Source organism: Vulpes vulpes, chromosome 11 (assembly GCF_048418805.1).
Source record: "Vulpes vulpes isolate BD-2025 chromosome 11, VulVul3, whole genome shotgun sequence".
Classification (NCBI taxonomy): Eukaryota; Metazoa; Chordata; class Mammalia; order Carnivora; family Canidae; genus Vulpes; species Vulpes vulpes.
The window spans coordinates 8455340-8474883 of NC_132790.1; the positions used below are offsets into that span (position 1 = coordinate 8455340).

Below are 19544 nucleotides of genomic sequence, written 5' to 3' on the forward strand. Positions count from 1 at the left end.
TACTGGCATTACTACTATTTAAAGGCAAAATGAAATACGTGTTTAAATTTCAGCTTGAAGGATATGAGGAAAGAATAAGATGAACCAAGTCACAAATATCCAAAAAATGGAACTCAGCAGGAAGACTGTTGGTAAGTATATAAGGCTCTTATACCCGACCAAGAACCTAGAAGAAAAAAGGATAAACATATGGTTTTAGTGAAAACAAGTATGGTCCATATTAACTTTAGTTCTAAACCCCCTTAAATAATAACAGTAATAATAACACTCCCACCCCACCCCCAAGTAACAACAATGGTTTTCAGTACTGAGTGCTTCCTATGTGCCTCTTTCCAAGTGGTATAATCAAGAGTTCGCCACCGCCTTGTCCCATTTGACTCATGAGAAAAGTAAAGCACTCAGAGATGCATGTTCTAGTTCTTATAACTAACTTCTACATTATTTCATTCTCCATAACTTTCTATTTGCAATGAATCTTTATTTCTATTGAGATGTATCACATTTGTATTTCTCTTTTTGGCATATCAGGTTTCAAATATTCTGAAATGCAAAATTTTAAATATATGGGAGATTGACCTCCACGTCTAACAAACTTCCTTCTAGGGACTAGAAGCATAGTTCTAAAACAAAACAGATGTACACAACCTTAAGTAGTTTCATCCCACAATCAGCCTGAGAAGCTGACACGTGATATAAAAAGATATATAAGGCCTAAAAGTGGCAAAGTCGTCAGAACTCTAACCCTCTTGCTTGGGTAACAAGCAACATGGAAGTCCATATACAATTTACTCAAATGTTAATACTATAGTTTCAAAAAGGAAAAAAAAAAAACTCTTTCATGTTAAATAATCAATATAGTAAAATCTGTGCATGAATAGAGTTTACCTGGATCTATTTTAAAATTTATGCCAGGAAAAAAACAATGGTTGATGAGAGGTATGAAAAGGATTTTTTAAAAAGCTATCAACTCACTGATAAGCTTTTATAATTATGCATATGATAAAATATTTCAGAAAAACTAAAGATCCCAAACTTCAGGCATATAAAATGCTGCCAGAGCAGGCCAAATGGAGCCCATGTAACCTCCACAGCATGACTTGTTTTGAGATTTTGCAGCACCAATGTGTTTGGCCTAATTAAGTAGTTTGCAGTGAACTACCTAATTTGTAAGTGTCTGCTACCAGGACCTGTCTACTTCTAACAGGCATCAGACAACAGCCTGGATCAATAAGCAACTGCCTCTGGAGCCTAAATAACAGTGGAAGTTTGCAGCTGCCTCGCTCCATGAAACTGAGTTTCTACAGAAAGTTATGAGAGAAATAAAAGCAGTATGGATAAAGCTGCCATACGCATGTCTCCCATTTGAATTGTGTCCATATGCCAAGCCTAGCAAACGAAGCCCGCAACTCACTGTCAGCAAAAACAAAAGTTTCATGTAACTTTTTTATAATGTGGGTTCCTACTAAAATAAACAAAATCTCAAATGCTCCTATCCTAGGTGGGTAGATATTGCCAGCCCTTGCTTTCCCTCTGAAAACACAAAAGCAAAAGCCAAAACCCCAAAGTGATGATTGAAATTCCTGGTGATTTGGCTTAAAATTTCTTTGGCAACAGAGTCAATCAAATTAGTGGAAAATGAGTAAAAATCTCTAAGTTACAAGTTTTCTGAATAGCAGACAATTTTAGGCATTTTGCTATTTTTCAAAAATATAAGTTTTTACTTTACATTTATATTCTAATTCATTTCCAACCGTCCTGCTCTTGAATGACCAAGAGGTAAGACTCCTCTAATACTTTGTTTTTTCTTATGACTCAAGCAGCTTAAGCAGTCATGTTTCCTTATTCCAGAAAATGCTGGCAAGCAAAAAAATGGCGGGGGGGGGGGGGGGGGGCATAGGAATACTCAACATCACACCGTGAAGAGAGTGATACTATATTTCCTTATAGATCCTTTCCTATGGATCATCATCATTACATTTTTTTTCATTCAGTAAATGAAAATAATGAACAGGAGAAACAAGTTTCCTGCTTGTATGGGCCCTAACACTCCAGGAAATGGTAATTAAATGCTATGAGGAAAAACGAATAGGTGACACAGAGAGTGGGTCAGGGACGGTCTAAGGAGGTGACACTGGACCCGAGGACTGATTGGTTATGTCTCCTGCTATACAACGATATGGTATTAGAACATTTCTGACAAAGACAGAAGCAAGAGCCAAGGCCCTGGGGGTGTGGGGAATGAGCTCGATGTGTTCTAGAAACAGAAGGTAGGAGAGCAGAGAAGGGAAGAGAGGAAAGAGATGAAATCAGAGAGGAGATCGAATCACATAATACCTCACAGGCAAGGAGTTTGGATTTTATTTTGAAGACACAGAAAAAGCACAGGAGGGCTTTAAGTAGGGAGAAAAGACAGAAACTGATTTATTTGCCTCTTTAAAAGACCATACTAATTGCTAAGCAGGGCTGAACTATGAAGAGAGAAAAGCTGAAGAGCTGAAGTCAGGAGAGCAGTTAGGAACCCTGGTCTAGGGCACTGGCCATGGAGATGGAGAGAGTGGATTAGACAAAAAGCAGGAAGGATTTGATGATGAGCTGGATGTGGGAAGGAAAGAATCGAGGATGATAGTAACCCAAAGATGATACTCATAACTCACACAGGGAACTGGATGCCATTTTACTGAAAAAGGGAAGCGAGAAGAGATTGTGGTATAACATGCTTATTGAGAACTGTGTGTTGTCCGTGATTCTGAACATTGTATATGTATTAGCCATGAAGCAGACACTGTCACAATTATTATCATCATTTTACAGATAAACAAAGTGAGGCCCAGAGAGCTAAAGCAATCTGTTCAAGGTCAGATTGCCATGTGGTAAAGCCTGACTAGAACCCACCAACCTGACTCTCAACCATGACTATATATAATCATGTGTAATATTTTCCTAAAAATAAAACTGTACCTCAGCCACTATTTTATAATTTCCTATAATTTAATTAGATTGTTTCAACTAAAAAGCATTAGGAGCAAATATAATGAGCCTAAAATGAAATTAGATTAAGGAAAAAATAAAATTTCTGAAAAATGGGCAAAAATGCCTTAAGACACAAAACAGTTACAAAAATCTTCTCATTATTTACAAAATCAACAACTCAGACAGTGAGCTAGAAACTTTATTTTCCACCAATTATCAATTCAAATTACTGGGTTGACCAATTTGCTTTTAGCTAAATCGTATGCTACCAAAGCTGTTCCCTCCCACTACCCCTGAAGAGGTTTCTATGTGGTAAGTAACATTCATAGCTCAATAAAAAATCTATGATTCCAGCTAATCAACAGCAGAAATAGGCAATCAAATGGAGATGCAGTAACTAGCCTTGCAAAGACTAATATACACACCTTGGAAGCAAAGATGTCAGAAAAAACAATGTTAATAGAAGACATCCTTTTAAAAGCCAAGAATCTGAATTGAAGTCCAGTATGTATCCAACAGCCCACATGGTAATCACAGAAAGCATCAGCAGCAGGAAGAGCTATTAAGAGATTGAGAATTTTAGAACCTTATGGATTTTACATCCTATGTCTCTAACAATGATTAGTACAACAAAAGAACTATTTCCTAAATTTCTAACAATTAACACAACAGAATACAGTTTTTCTTTGAAATTAATGATCAATAAATTTGAAGTTTGAGAAATCACAATCTTGGAAACAATATTTTTAAAGCTTTAGATTTTAAAAAATATTGCTTAAACATGTTTCGGGGTCTTTTTGTTGTTGTTGTTTCTGGTTTTGCTTTCTTCCCCTCCAAGAAGTGGTGGTCTTTTAGAAAAGTGCTAATGAGAGCTGACGTTTTTAAAAATACTTTCTTTCAAACAGTAACTATAGGTCAGAAAGTATAAAGCAAAACAAAAGAACCACAGAAAAATCAATGCACTCAAGACTCAATGAGGAGAGTATAGGAGTTCCAGTCTGGACACCAGATGGTGCCATCCCCTATTAAAGAAGGTCAGAGAGAAAAGTTTACAGAAAAGATGACAGTTTAGGGCATGTGAAATTTCAGATACCTATGGGTACCTAGGAGATACCCAAGAGGCAATCAGAAAAGCAGGTCTACCACTCAGAAAACTTTGTATTCATCAGTATATAGGCTGGAAAGCCATGAATGAACAACATCTCAAGGACTATGTATGTAGAAAGGGGAAGAATCTTGGCCAACACAAACATTTAAGGGGAAAAAAGCTAAATTATCAAGGGTAACTAAGAAAGAATGATCAGTGTAACCAGAAAGGCAGGATGAGAACCAAGAGAAAGAAAGGTCCCAGTGGAGCCAGAAAAGAGTTTCAAAAAAGGAGTAGTTCTCAGTTGTCAAATATCACCCAGAGGCCAATGACTGAAATAAATCCTCAGGATGCTAATAATTCAGGTTTATTCTGGCAAAGTAAGAATGAAGTGTCTAGGGGTGCCTGAGTGACTTGGTCAGTTAAACGTCTGCCTTCAGCTCAGGTCATGATCCTGGGGTCCTGGGATTGAGCCCCACATTGGGCCGCCTGCTCAGCGGGGAGTCTGCTTCTCCCTTACTCTCTGCCCCTCTCCCTGCTTGTGCGCTCTCTCTCTCTCTCTCTCTCAAACAAAATCTTAAAAAAAACAAAAACAAAAACAAAAACAAAAAAACATAGAAGTACATAAAATCACCAAGGGTTAAAAAAGAGGTCAAGAGGGACGCCCGGGTGGCTCAGCAGTTGAGCATCTGCCTTTGGCTCAGGGTATGATCCTGGGTCTGGGGAATCGAGTTCCACATCGGGCTCCCTATAAGGAGCCTGCTTCTCCCTCTGTATGAGTCTCTGCCTTTCTCTCTGTCTCTCATGAATAAATAAAATCTTAAAAAAAAAAAAAAAAAGGTCAAGAACAAAATCCTGGGGCACCCTACCAATAAGGGGTAGAGGAGAAGCAGAGGAGCTGGCAAAGAATATTGAGGAGTAACAGCCGATACGTGCAAAATAGGTGCAATATTTGTGATGACCCTCTGCATAGAAATCTGGTGTCTGTGAATCTAGAATCATGCTGAGGATATAATTACTAATTGTGATTAGACAAGATGATGCCATCTGTCATATACGAAAACATTATAAATAGTAGAATCAACTCAATACCTCATTTTAACAACCTGAAATCATATTCACTAGTATGACTTTATGAATTTACTAATTCACTTTTAAGTTCAGAGAACATCACTCAGAAGAACTGTCAGGTTAAAGAATAAACTTGGGGTACATCTCTTGAAATTCCAGTTTTCATTTTGTGGAGAGCCATCACATGCTGAAAGTCTGCAACACTGTTATTTTTAGTCTAACTCCTCCATGTTGAATGTTACCATTTTCCTCTTGAAAAAAATTTCAATAAAAATAAGTTCTCAAAGAAAACCAAATTTCCTTGCAGCAATGTGTTTTCCCTTTTGCTTCTTTAAGAATCTAAACCAACCGTTTTCAATTCATTCATTCATTAAGTGTGGAGGTATGTTAGGAGATTCACAAGATAACATGTAGCTTTAGAGCCATCTAGCTGAGGACCAATTGTAAATTGCTAATGAACGCGCCAAATTTCCGACTCTGGGCTATGGGTTGTGCGAGGAAAGATGTGGTTAGCAGATGTAATGCAGCACTACGCCAACTTCCTGGTTTTGCCCTGGCTTCCTCCCCTATTTGCCTTAAAAAACAAACACAAACGAATAAAACAATTCTTTTAGAGAGCCCGCAGAACAGGACCCATATGAAAATACCTCGCATTTCTGCAGCCACCTCCAAAGTCTGAACTTTTCGTTGGCTCTCATTTTGGCTTCTGTTTTTAGCATGTGAATAATGAGCCGATTTTTGTTTTGTAGAGCCATATCAAGAGGTGTTTCACCCTTAAAAAAAGGAGAGAGAAAGAGAAAGTTCAATTATATTTCCCATAGAGTATGGGTGCTAAACATTTTATAAGAAATCAGCAGGGGGATCCTGGGTGGCTCAGTGGTTTGGCGCCTGCCTTCAGTCCAAGAGTCCTGGGATGGAGTCCCACATCGGGCTCCCTGCATGGAGCCTGCTTCTCCCTCTGCCTGTATCTCTGCCCCTCTCTCTGCGTCTCTCATGAATAAATAATACAAAATCTTAAAAAAAAAAAAAAAAAAAAGAAAGAAAGAAAGAAATCAGCAGAATCGTAGACTCAATGTATTCATCCTGAGAGCAGCCAGCTATTGTGGATGGTTATTTTTCATTGTAATTGAAAATGTATATATAGCTTATGTTTATATTGATGTTCTAATTTTCTAACTGAAGACATAATAAACTAAGAGAGATAAATACCTGGTCATACCTTAACATTTCGTATATCCAGTCTAGAACCAGCTTCCAGAAGTTTATCGACTGCATTAACATTTCCAGCTGCAACTGCCCAGTGGAGTGGAGTGTTTTGGTGTGTTTTATCAACCACATTGAGAGAAGGATTAAACTTTAAAAGAAATCCAGTTGGTTCTGGCCTGTCTCAAAACAATAAAGTACCTTGGAGTATTAGAAAGATGAATGATTTCAAGGGTAAATGCAAAATAATGAATAAATGTATAAATTGTAAATGTATAAATTGACCAATCAGTTAAGCAACCTGAAAACCGAGAAATTTCTTTGTGCAGAGTTCTAGTCCAGGGGTAACAGGAGAGATGCACCCCCAAAAAAGACATCTATTAATTGACAGGCTGTTACACAGATAATAGAATTTCAACGTCAATAGAGTGGAAAAACTGCCTTTTGTTTTTCAAACTTTTACTTCCACATTGTTGTTCTATCGGTTAATATATATTTTTTAAATTATGAATTTAACTTTGGTCAATGCTATGTTATTTACCTAATTAAACACTAAATGAACATTATATTTGAGGAGATAAACCAAAGCTGACTTTCCATGTTCCCTTTAACCAATTATTAAATAAAGCAGGTATAAATAATGTCCTAAAGTATTTATTTATCTTAGAAACCTATTGACTAGAAGGCAGAATTCAATTATTTTTACTTTACTGTCAATACCTTCCCTTCCTTCATGACTATTCAAAGACTCTTTTAATAAAGCAGTATTCTACTTTACTTATTCTATCAACATCTTTAAACGCTATTATCTGACTTCAGAGTTGTCAACAAAAAAGATGAAATGCTTTTTAACAAATTCAGCCCCCAGCCCCAGCACTCCATAAACAAAAAGGAAATGGCATCACAACTAACTTAGTTCCTAGCAGAGAGGTCCTAAGTAAAAGCAGAATCAGAAATTAAGTACAACATTGGAAACAAATCCATAAAGGTATCTGAGAAGAAAGAATACCAGAAATTGGGACTATATGCTGGTCATTAATCATGTGTGTTTATACAATACACAGAAAAACTTAAAGAAAAACTTGATATAAACATATAAAGAGACTATATTCATAAATATAATGTTATGTTAATATTATAATATAATATAATATTATATAATTTGTATATAATAAATATATAAATTTATATATTTATATAATAAATATATAAATAAATTATATATAATATTATATAATATAATATTATAATATAATATTAATATTATAATATTAATAATATATGTTAATATTTTCAGGGCAGTCAACATTGTCAGAGAACATCAAAATGTACTGTTTTCTGAAAAGATTCTATCATCTAGATTTCAAATTATGAAAACAGTTACACTTGGAGCCATTTTTTTAAAAATGCAAACTGAGTAATATAAGTCACATTAACAAGTATATGCTACGAGTCTCTACTTGTTCTGTAAGGAAAATTTTTTCTTATTAGTAGCTTTCAAACTTTTCCCCAAAGTTATCAGGAAAGAGAAAATTTATTTCAGTGGTGCCTTTCTAACCACAACTACGTTAAAAGTCCCTATCAATCACAGGGTGGAAAATCTTCCTTTCTTCTTCAGAATGTAGTATTTCAACATAGACTAAGATACTTAAAATTATGCACACAAAAATTAGAACTAAGAATCAAAATGAGGCAACTCAGTTAAACAGACTTACCCAAGTACTTTGTGAGCTGATAACATGAGAGGCGTCTGTCCATTTAAATCTGTCATATTGACACTCTGTTCAAAAAGAAGAGTCAACTAGGCTTACTGTAAACATAATCAAAATTCTCTCTTCTCTCCATAGAAGTAACTCTCTAATACATTCAACATTACCATTGTGTATACAAGAAGGGTTCAAATATCATTTGAACAAAAGAATGTCCTACTTCACATCCACAGGGTAAAAATCTATTGATTTCTACAAAATATTCTTTTTTTTTCTACAAAATATTCTTGAAGAGAAAATCTGAATATATGGTTTAAAATGTATGATGTGAATGGAAGAGCGCTAAGGGAAAGGGAAAAACACTGATAATGTCCATCAAATATAAGAGACTACAGAGACCCTAGGAATCATCCAGTTTACACCTTAAATGACACAGTAATTCAAACTATCTTGTCTTACACAAAGGCACCCACTCTTTAAACACTTTAAGTGACAGTGAAATGTCTATCTTTTCTGAGGTAACTCACTGGATTTTTGGATTTATACCTCAAAGAGTGAAAAATGAAAAATTCTTTTCTATTTTCTAGAATATAGGGAGAAAAAAGGAAACTGTATCTCCACAAGGCTACACTCCTTTTTCAAAATGGGCCCAGGTTAGAGGCACGCAATAATGGTTCCATCCAAGTCAAAGAAAGAGTTTCAGTTACTGAGGAAGTCTTTTGGACTTGGAGGAATACAACTTGGGAAAAGACCCCAAAGAGAAGCAGACAAGGCTCCTCCTCAAATGTCTTCCCAAAATGAGACCCAAGAGGTTATAATTATTCTACTTCAGTTGGCTAAGTGAGAGAAAGTGCTTATTTAAAAAGAACACAATCATTCTGAGAGCATTTGTGCAAACATGTTTCCACGCCTGGAGAGTCTGCTGATATATAAACTACTTTGTTACCAGAAAGCACATCCCAGACAAGTACAGCTGACAGTGAAACTCCCACCCCCAACACCCTATAATTTAACCTGTGCCATAAATGGATGTCTCTTAAGGCAAGTCATTTTTCATGGGATTACTTTAAAGAACAATAAGAAGCACACATTCAAATTGGTCTCCCATTTGGACTCAAATAATGAAACCAAATGATGGGTTAATTTAGTGATCTGACTACCATTTCTACATTCAACCAGAAGAAAAATACAGGCTTTTGAAGTCATGTTTTTTAAAAACTCTGCAAATTACTGGGATCATAAGGAAAACTATTACAGGCTTACAAATTTCAAAAATATCTATTATATGTTACTGTGCTAAATGACCTGTCCTTTTTGCTCCAATGAAGCTAGAAAAGCAGCAGCATTCAATAGCTAGACTTACTAAGGCTAATATTTGAATATTTTGGCATCTGTAACTTCTATGTTAAAAATGAGGACATACTATTACTCATCATCCTCCCATCTCTGATTCATAATAGCTGGAGTCTAAGATAGGTTTCAAAACATACCTGTCCTTTTGAGATGAGATATGCTATGATGGGCATGTGTTGAAATAATACTGCCAGGTGGATGCTGCTGAAGCCTTCCCCATCAATGAGAGTGGGGTCTGCTCCATACTGTAGTAATAATATGACCATAGGCAAATGCCCTTGTCTGTAAATAGAGGATAAAAAATTATACTGTTTTTTGTAGCATGCAGAAAAAGAAAACCTTCAGGGAGAAACTGATATCCTTAAGACATGAGAGATTTTGGTTCAATATATAGAGTATTTCCTAATAGACTCTCAAAACACTGGAGATTCTCTCAACATATTTCACTTTGATGCTCCAAACTTAGAGCTATCTGGAAAGTCCTTCTTGAGTGCTGGTAATACACTTAATAACCTCTCAATCTACTATAAACCCAATGTTGCTACCATGTATAAATAATAATTTTACATAACTAATGCCCAAAATGAAAACTTTAAAACCTCTTAGACTTCACTCTTGCTATTTTAAAAACAAGAAATAATCATGAGCCAGATACACTAAAGTACAACATTCACAGACTACAGGTATACCGCGGTATTATTATTCTTAGGAACTGCACACTTTTTACACTTGAATATGGCTCATTTTCCATGTAAAGCATTTACCTTGCTAGCTTAAAAGGGATGAGTTAACCTTAGATTCTTCAAAATTCTTGGCTATGGAAAAGTTTCCACTCCTTTTTTTTTTAAATGAACCATTATTCATTTTAGTTTTGGGTTCATGCCAACCCCACCAACCAGAGACTGGGGTTAAAATGACATATGAAGAAACTGTTAAGTATCAAGACAGACAGGTTATTAACTTCAGCTTCAAATGGCCAATATATACCAGAGAAAAGAACTGACTGAGATGGGTATTAAGGAAGGCACTTGTTATAATGTGCACTGAGTGTTATATATAAGTAAAGAATTACTGAATTCTACTCCTGAAACCAATATTGTACTATATGTTAGCTAACTAAAATTTAAACAAAAATGTGAGAAAAAAAAAAGAACTGAGTTTACAGTTCATTGAACTATTGCTTCATCCATGTGATCAAATATAAAAAATACTTATTGTGATTATAAGAAGGCGTAATACACATATTTGAATTTTAACATCATAATGGAACCCTAACTTAAAAAAAAAAAACACTGTCTCTGGAAACTCCAACTCCTTACTACATATGTATACAGTATATGTATGTATGTATGTATGTATAGTTTATACCAGATGTATAAATATATATATTTTTTAAATGAAGGGGAAAAAAGGAAAAAGAAGTCTTTCAAATGGTCTATAACAGCAATTTCCAATATGGTAGTTACTAGCCACATGTGGCTATTTAAATTCAAATTAGTTAAAATTAAATAAAATTAAAATTTCATTTCCTTAGTTGCATTAGCCATATTTCACATGTGGCTACTGGCCACCACGTTGGAGAACAGAAAACAGAACATTTGCATCATTACAAAAAAATTCTTTAAGAAAATGCTAGTCTACAAGATTCAGAAAATGAACCTAAGTCACTCTGATTCTGAATAGCAATTTCAATGTTCAAAGATCTTTACCTGATAGCCCAGTGAAGAGGAGTCGAATTTAAATCTCCACCCAACTGATCTACTACAGCACCTTTTGAAATATAATACCTATTAAAAGCAGACATAAATGAAAATAAGATTTAAAACTTAAAATTTATATTGAGAAAGAAAACATTAATTTTTCTTAGTAATAAATACATGAAAACAGAAATTATAATAATTAACTCTCCCTAAAAGCACTCAGACTTACAGAAGTCTGAGATTCACACCATAGCATCAAGCAGATCCCCGATGAAATATTCTCAGCATATCAGTAATTACTCTTGCTGTCAGGAGCATTCCATTACAACCAACATACGAAACGCACGATAACTATTCTTCACATATTCTAATCACCCAGCACTCTTAAAATGGTTTATATTCAAAACATTTAGGATCACACAGATAATCTACTTAACTTGCAAGAAGAAAGGCAGATTTATGTCACTTTTAACAGTTCAGAATTAGAGTTACTGAGTGGGATTGAATTCTAAAGTAAGTAGTAAAAAATTAAATCAAAATCCTTTCCCTTTCAGAAAGTTAAACACTTTGCATATTTGGCTTTCTATTTCAGGGTCACAGGTGTGATATACTGCATCCAATAAACTTATTTTCTTCTGTGGTTTATATGAAATTAGTCTCGTTATTTTAAAGTCGTGCTTCATATATCATTATCTAAACAATATTCTAGTTTATTTCCACAGAAAAGGAGTTTGCCTGTGAGTATGAGTGTTTTTATTAGTATTATTTTAAATGTTAGTACATACTCTCTTAAACTCCAAGTTTTTTAAATATTATATGATACAAAATATATACACATCCACACACACACACATATATTTTACATGCCAAGGGATAAAATAAGCAAACCAAAAAAACCCTGGGTAGGACAGGAGTGCTTTATGAAGGAGAAATACTTTATACAATCTAATTCATGTGTACTTAAAAATATATTCCATATGTAGTTAAAAATATGGTTAAATCATTCCCCTATTTGTCCATTACTACTGGGATTATTACAAAGTAAAATATTTCAATGTTTCTTCCTGTTCTATCCTGAGAACAGTTTATGCTATGCTTTTCCCTTTCAAAAAATGTTCAGCATGGGTGCCTGAGTGGCATAGTTGGCTGAGCGTCTGACTATTGGTTTCGCTCAGGTTGTGACCTCAGGGTTATGAGATTAAGCCCTGAGTTGGGCTCTGAGCTCAGTGTGGAGTTTGCTTGAGACTCTCTCTCCCTCTGCTCCTCCTTCTCCCTCTAAAATAAATAAACCTTAAAAAAAAAAAAAAAAAGGTTCAGGATGCCTGATTGCCTCAGTCAATAGAGCATGCAACTCCTGACCTTTAGCTTATCAGTTCAAGCCCCACATCAGGCCTAGAGCTTACTTAGAAAAGAAAAAAAAAAAAAAGTTCCATTTCACTGCCTGAACTCTATCTTTACAATGGGCTCCCATGGCTTTATCTTTAATTTTTCTTTTTGGGCCAGTAAGAGTCCTGGACTAATGATAACTAAGGTTCTTTTCAACACTATGATAACCGATGTGTGTGGCACCACGTTTCAGGTATTCGTTCACAATATGAGATGACAGATGGTACAACATTCATTCTTGTACTTGAAGAAAAAGACAAACGAGGAGAGGCCTAGAATAACAAACACACAACTAATACACATCTTACTTTACAAGATCCAGCCTGTTGTTTATAGCAGCCCAATGAAGAAGCGACACGTTTTCTTTGTCTGGTTGCCTGACATCGTATCCTGCTTCTACCAACTCTTTGCAACGTTCAAAAATCCCGTATCTCAGATAAGGGGGGGGGGGGAAAGGAGCAAAATTGATACCATTAAAATAATTCCAAATACCAAAATTTCTTCCTTTTACTATGTCTTTATCCAATCTTTCAGCTGACATAGAAATACAGTAATTAACAAAGATATACACCGAGGGCATACTGTTAAGCCAAACAACAAAAGTAAACCTTATTTACTAACTGATCAGATCAATCCACTTGGAGTTGAACTTGATTTTCTTAACTAAACTTCAACATTCACATTTGTGGTCCCTTTAATAAATTTCATTTTATCCTCTGCTATATGCTAGGAAGGCATACTGCTGGCCCGACCACAATCCTATCCCTTAATAAGGGAGAGAGACTAATAGAAAACTTGGAACGGGATAAATTCAGCGATACAATGTGGACGTGGTATAGCTATAGCAAAGAAAAGCAAGATTAGACCTTCCTGAAGATGAAGCATGATATGTATGAGCCGTTTAATAGGTTAAAGGAAGGGCATTTGAGGCTGAGGAAATAGCATAGACAAAAATTAGAGATGTGAAATTGCATGATGTTCAGAGAAATATAAGCAAGTTAGCACAGCAGAAGCATAAAGCCTAAAGAAAGGGCATGGCAAGAGACAAGGCTAGAAGAGGGAGGCAAAGACTACATGAGCCTTCTATGCCATGTTATGCAGTTTAGACTTCATGGCTCAAAGGGAAGCCACTGAAGGTTTTAAAGAGGAAAGCACACACACTTTGAGTTTTAAGAAAGATCACATTAGTGGTGGTATGGAAGCTAATTAGTAGAGGGACTCTTGTATGGAAATACAGGTAAGAGGCAATGAGAACCTAAACTAAGAGATGGAAAAAGGGAATGAACTTGAGGAATATTTAAGAGGTTATTTAATTAACTATCAGAATGAGAAATGTCTCTTTTTAACGCTATAGTAATTTTAAAATCATTCATTAGATTTCTTTCTTACAGCAACTACTAAGTCCCCAACAGACCATTTAGCACTTTCTTTGAGACTTATTTCTATTCAGAGGGACCTGAATGTTTCAGTAGGTCCTAAAGGGTCAAAATCACATTGTTAAATTAAATAATTTCTGCCTCACCAAAATGTGTGCCCTTATCAGTCTGTCTTTATGGCACTTTTTATAAGATGGCAATAACTTATTTGACAATGTTAAGTGAAAATAATAAGACAGTGAACTGTAGATAATGATACATATTTATATTCTCCATGTTTTAAATGTCAACTTTAACATTTTACTGAAAAAGACATACTCCTTTTGTGTGAGAAATGTAAGAATACACACTAATTAGGATTTTGGTAATTTAGAGAATGAATATGTCCTAAGCTCTCTTTTGCCCTTTCCAAATACTACCTAATGATAGACCCACAACCACTTAAGAAGGTCCAAGACCTGAAGGAAATTTTACGAAAGATATAAAATGTGAGTTTTTACTGGTATTCCCTGTGAATGTAGCCTAATTTCCTACAACTATCATAACAGATGATGTTTACTGGCAACAGAGAAACATTTAAATGCTTTTATGCTAATTAAAGCAAATATTTACCTTAAGAATACTGTCATCGTCATATAATAAGAATATAAATAATATAAAAAAATATTCAGCTAAAGTAGCAGTGCCAAGGGCCTCTAGAGTTCATATAAATTAGTAATTAGAATACTCAAATAACTGTGGATATTTTTTGACATAAATAATACATCGTCTTTGTTAAGGCCTAAAAGGCTAATTAATCACCAAATATCTTTGCTTTTGACAGAAATTATACCAAGTTAGTGTGATAACATTAGTTCCTTAACATGCTGATTAGAAGCTCTGATGGTAGATTTATATGATTACTAAGAAAATGTAGTGGTCAATTAATGTAGTGTGGTAGACAAAATATTTCAAAATATGTTCAATGGCAAGAGGTGGGGTAGATGTTAATGAACACTGAGATCCTTGAGAGTGAAAATGTTATAAACAATTTAACACAAATAGACACATATGAAGATCTTAAGGGAAAACCTTCAAAACAGACTTTCATTTTCAGCGGAAGCAAATAACCTACCTTTTTGTTTCAAGTGGTCAGAAAACCTATTTTACTTTACTGGCAGTCTTCCAGTGTACCCAGCACAATAGGTACATAGAAAGTACTCAATAAATAATTGTTTAAAATATCCACAAATGTGTAAGCTGATATTTTTCCATCTCATGGACCTATTTAGGTTGTAGTACATTTTTAAAAACTCAGATTTGTGTTTCATACTCATAGTCTAGTTTTAGTATCATTTATAATCATTCATTCACTCAACAAACATTTATTCAGCACCTGATACAAGACAAGAATTATGCAAAAGCACTGGGTGACAAGGATGAAAATGACATGCTTTTGCTAAGAAGCTGCTCATGATATAATGAGAGAGACTGGTAATAAACAGCTAATGAGGTGCACTGTATTAAGTGCTCTGATGTTGGCAGGGCAAACACACTAGCGCTAGAGTATGAAGTAAGGAAGGTATATACTGGGGTGCCATGAACTGCACAAACATTATAATTCAACAGAACACAGGATAAAATGAAGCACTGGAGAGACTTACTGAGTAGCTTTTACGATGTCACAGTTACTAGAGTCCTCTATAAGAGGAAGAGCTTCTCTCGCCTTGGCAAGTTCTTTGCTTTCATATGCACAGATTCCATGTCGACCAAATCCTGGAGGGTGGGGGCCATGGTTGTGATTCCTGCACTGAAGAATAAAAGTAATTTGACAAAGCATAGTAGGAGAATTAATGTCACACTCAATTACATATGAAGCATCTGCTCTTGTCAATAGTACCCATGTTATTGAATTAGAATTTCTTTCAGTCTTTAAAAAGTATATCCTACGGAAGATTTTCATCTTAATTCTATTCACTAAGATGAGATTATTATTATGAGAAAATTCCAAATGATATTTTTGTCATAAAACTAACGTCATCTGCAAAAGCACAAATGGACCCTATTATCTATAGTAGGTGGAAGGTTATGGCTACTGCTACAGTAGAAAGGTTGCCAAGCCTCTGCTTTGGGGAGTTGTGGCAGACATAGCCTATGGATACCCCCTAACCTCCCAATAAATCAAGTTCTTGAATATGTGTAGCTGGAGTCTCACGAGAAAGGAGGAGGAAATATTTTTAAATATTTGACTGGGGCGCCTGGGTGGCTCAGTTAGTTAAGCATCCAACTCTTGATTTGGGCTCAGGTCATTATCTCAGGGTCGTGAAATAGAGCCTCACACTGGGCTCTGTGCTGAGCATGGAGCCTGCTTAAGATCCTCTCTCTCCCTTTCCCTCTCCCATACCCGGCTTGCATGCACAAGCTTTCTCTCTAAAAATATATATATATTTTTTAATATATATATATATTTAATACATAATACATACATATATATAAATATATATATATAATACATAAAAATATTTGAGGGATGCCTGGGTGGCTCAGTGGTTGTCTGCCTTTGGCTAAGGTCGTGATCCTGGGGTCCCTGGGATTGAGTCTCACAATGGGTTTCCTGCAGGGAGACTGCTTCTCCCTCTGCCTGTGTTTCTGCTTCTCTGTGTCTCTCATGAATAAATAAATCAAATCTAAAAAATATATATATTTGACTAAATAGCAAAAATCTTTCAAATTTGATGAAAATTATAAACCCACAGCTCCTAAAAGCTCAATAAACCCAAGCAGGATAAACTTCAAAACTGTACATGAAGGCATATTATAATCAAATCACTGAAAACCAACGTTGAAGAGATAATCTTAAGAGCAGCCTAAGGAAAAAGACACATTATGTTCAAAAAAACAAAGAATGAATTCAGGCTTCTTATCATAAGTGCAAGCCAGAAAACAAAACACAGCAGTTTTAAAGAGATTAATGAACTGCAAACTGGAAACACCACAGCAAAACTATTCTTCAATAATGGGATGAAATATACACTTTTCCAGACAAACAAAAGATGAGAAAATTGCCAAATAAACTCATACTCAAAGAAATGATAAAAGTCCTCCAGTCTTAAATGAAAATAATACCAGATGGCAATCTGAAATGATACAAAGGAACAGAGTGCCAGACCACATGGGTAAATATGTATAATTATGTGGGTAAACATAACAGACTTTTTCTCATTTTTTAATTTCTTGATGATAGTAGAGAAATAGAAGTATACTTGTAAGTAGTGGCTATGTTAATATAAGACAAAGTAGACACTAAAACAAGAAATATTACCAGAGATGAGGAAGGACATTTCACAACATTAAAGAAGCCAACTCATGGGGCACTTGGGTAGCTCAGTGGTTGAGCGTTTGCCTTTGGCTCAGGTTGTGATCCTAGGGTCCTGGAATCGAGTCCTACACTTCTCCCTCTGCCTATGTCTCTGCTCCTCTCTGTCTCTCATGAATAAATAAAATAATTTTAAAAGCCAATTCATCAAGAAGACATAACAATCTTCAATGTGTATGCACGCATAAAGAACTTTAAAATTCATGAAGCAAATGCTGATGGAACTAAAAAAAAAATAGAAATTTTCACAATTACATTTGGATATTTCAATACTTCTTCTAGTAACTTGAAGGAGTAAACAGAAAATCATAGTGGATAGAGAAAAGGATAGAGAAGACCTTCAAAGCTATTCACCAGCTTGCTCCAATACATTTTCATAAAGCTCCACCCAATGGAGTATGTTCTCTCACTACAATGAAATTAAATCAGAAATCAATAACCAAAGGGGATGCAGAAAAGTCTCAAAGATTTGAAACTACACATTTCAAAATAACCTATAGGTCATAGAAAAAACAAAAAATTAGAAAATATTTTGAATTGAATGAAAATATATTGAAATGTGTAGGATGCAGTCTAAGCAGCATTCAGAGTGAATTTTTTATTTTAAATGGCCAACAGGCAAAAAGAAAAATCTAAAATAAATCATCTAAGCTTTCATTTTAAGAATCTGGAGAAAGAGGGACACTTGGGTGGCTCAGTTAAACATCCGACTCTTGATTTCGGCTCAGGTCATGATTCAGGGTCCTGGAATGGAGCTCCACCTTGGGCTCCGCACTCAGTTCAGAGTCTGCTAGAGATGCTCTTCCTCTCCCTCCCACTCTGCCTCTCCCCTCTCTTGTGTGCACGTTTGTTCTGTCTCTGAAAATAAATCTTAAAAAAAAAAAATCTAGAGAAAGAAAATTAAACTCAACACAGAATGAAGAAAACAGTAAATAAAGATAGTAGAAATCCATGAAATATAAGAAGAAAAACAACGCAGAATATCACTGAAATCAAAAACTTGTTCTTTGGAAAGAATAAATCAATAAAATTGATAAACTTCTAGTCAAACTGATCAAGAAAAAAGTCAATGACAAGTAGCAGGCTTAAAAAGGGGACATCGTTAAAGGAGTCTATGAACATTAAAAGGGTAATAAGGCAATAATTCCAAGAACATCTTTACGTCAATAAATTCAACTTAGATGGAACGCAAAAATATCTCAAAAGACACAGGTTATCAAAATGGGCTTAAAAAGACATAAGTCATGCTCTAGTTATTAAAAAAAATTGAATTCATAATTTTAAAACTTCCCATAAAAGAAACAAAACAAAATAACCACAGGCCCATATACCTTTTAACTGGTGAACTCTATCAAAATAATTAAGAAAGAAATACTTCATTCAGAAATTACAGGAAATGCTTCTCAGCTCACTTTAGAAGGCAGTATTATCCTGATACTAAAATCAACAGGTATTACATAAAAAAGTAACTCTAGATTCAATATCCTTCATAAACACAGATACAAAGATCCTTAAACAAAATATTAGCAAAGCGTACCCAGTAACACGTAAAAAGAATAATACAGATTATGGCCAAGCTTAAACATTCTAAAACAAATCATATTAGCAAAATAAAGGAAAAAATCATATACTGATTTCAGTGGAATAAAGGAGTCGACAAAATTCAACACTCACGCATAATAAAAACTCTTGGATAAAAATTCTTGGCCTAGGGAAAGAAGAGAACTTCTTCAAACTGATAAAGGAGTAAACTGTAAGAAATCTAGCTACCACACAATCTGTGGTAAAAGACTGCATACTTCAACTCTAAAGACTGAAAACAGAGCAAGGATGCTATCACTTTTTTTTAACGTAAGCTCTACACCCAACATGGGGCTCAAACTCACAACCCCAAGATCAAGAGTCCCATGCTCCACTGACCAAGCCAGCCAGGAGCCCCACTTCTAATCAACATTGTACTGAAGTCCTAGACAGAATAATAGGGTAAGGAAAAGAAGTAAAATGCACAAGATTTAGGAAAGAACCAAGTCCATCTTGCAGATAACATGATCATATAAAAGAAACCTAAGAAAACTTTGATAAAATTTATAATAGCATCAAAAATATAAAATATAAAATACAGGGGGGGGGGGTACCTGGGTATCTGAGTCTGTTAAGCGTCCTAACTCTAGATTTTGGCTCAGGTCAGTATCTCAGAGTCCTGAGATCAAGTCCTGCATATGGCTCCAAGCTCAGTGGGGAGTCTGCTTAGGATTCTCTCCCTCCCCCCACCCCCCGCCAGCGACTCATGCACACGTGCATGCTCTCAAAATCTTTTTAATAAAAAATAAAAAT

The 19544-nt window shown here is 35.2% G+C and overlaps 1 protein-coding gene across 2 annotated transcripts in view; it reads right to left on the reverse strand.

Moving 5' to 3' along the window:
• ZDHHC13 (zDHHC palmitoyltransferase 13) overlaps positions 1 to 19544 on the reverse strand; it is a 49369-nt gene that overhangs the window by 19008 nt on the left and 10817 nt on the right. Inside the window, exons 2-10 of one of the 2 annotated variants that reach the window (XM_072725412.1) lie at positions 15499 to 15644; positions 12788 to 12910; positions 11103 to 11180; positions 9531 to 9675; positions 8047 to 8111; positions 6348 to 6510; positions 5776 to 5901; positions 3396 to 3529; positions 66 to 166 (exon numbers count right to left, since the gene is read on the reverse strand). In XM_072725412.1, the coding sequence (XP_072581513.1) occupies positions 66 to 166; positions 3396 to 3529; positions 5776 to 5901; positions 6348 to 6510; positions 8047 to 8111; positions 9531 to 9675; positions 11103 to 11180; positions 12788 to 12910; positions 15499 to 15644 (1081 nt within the window). The remainder of the gene's footprint in view (positions 1 to 65; positions 167 to 3395; positions 3530 to 5775; positions 5902 to 6347; positions 6511 to 8046; positions 8112 to 9530; positions 9676 to 11102; positions 11181 to 12787; positions 12911 to 15498; positions 15645 to 19544) is intronic. The other variant, XM_072725413.1, reaches the window with a different exon arrangement.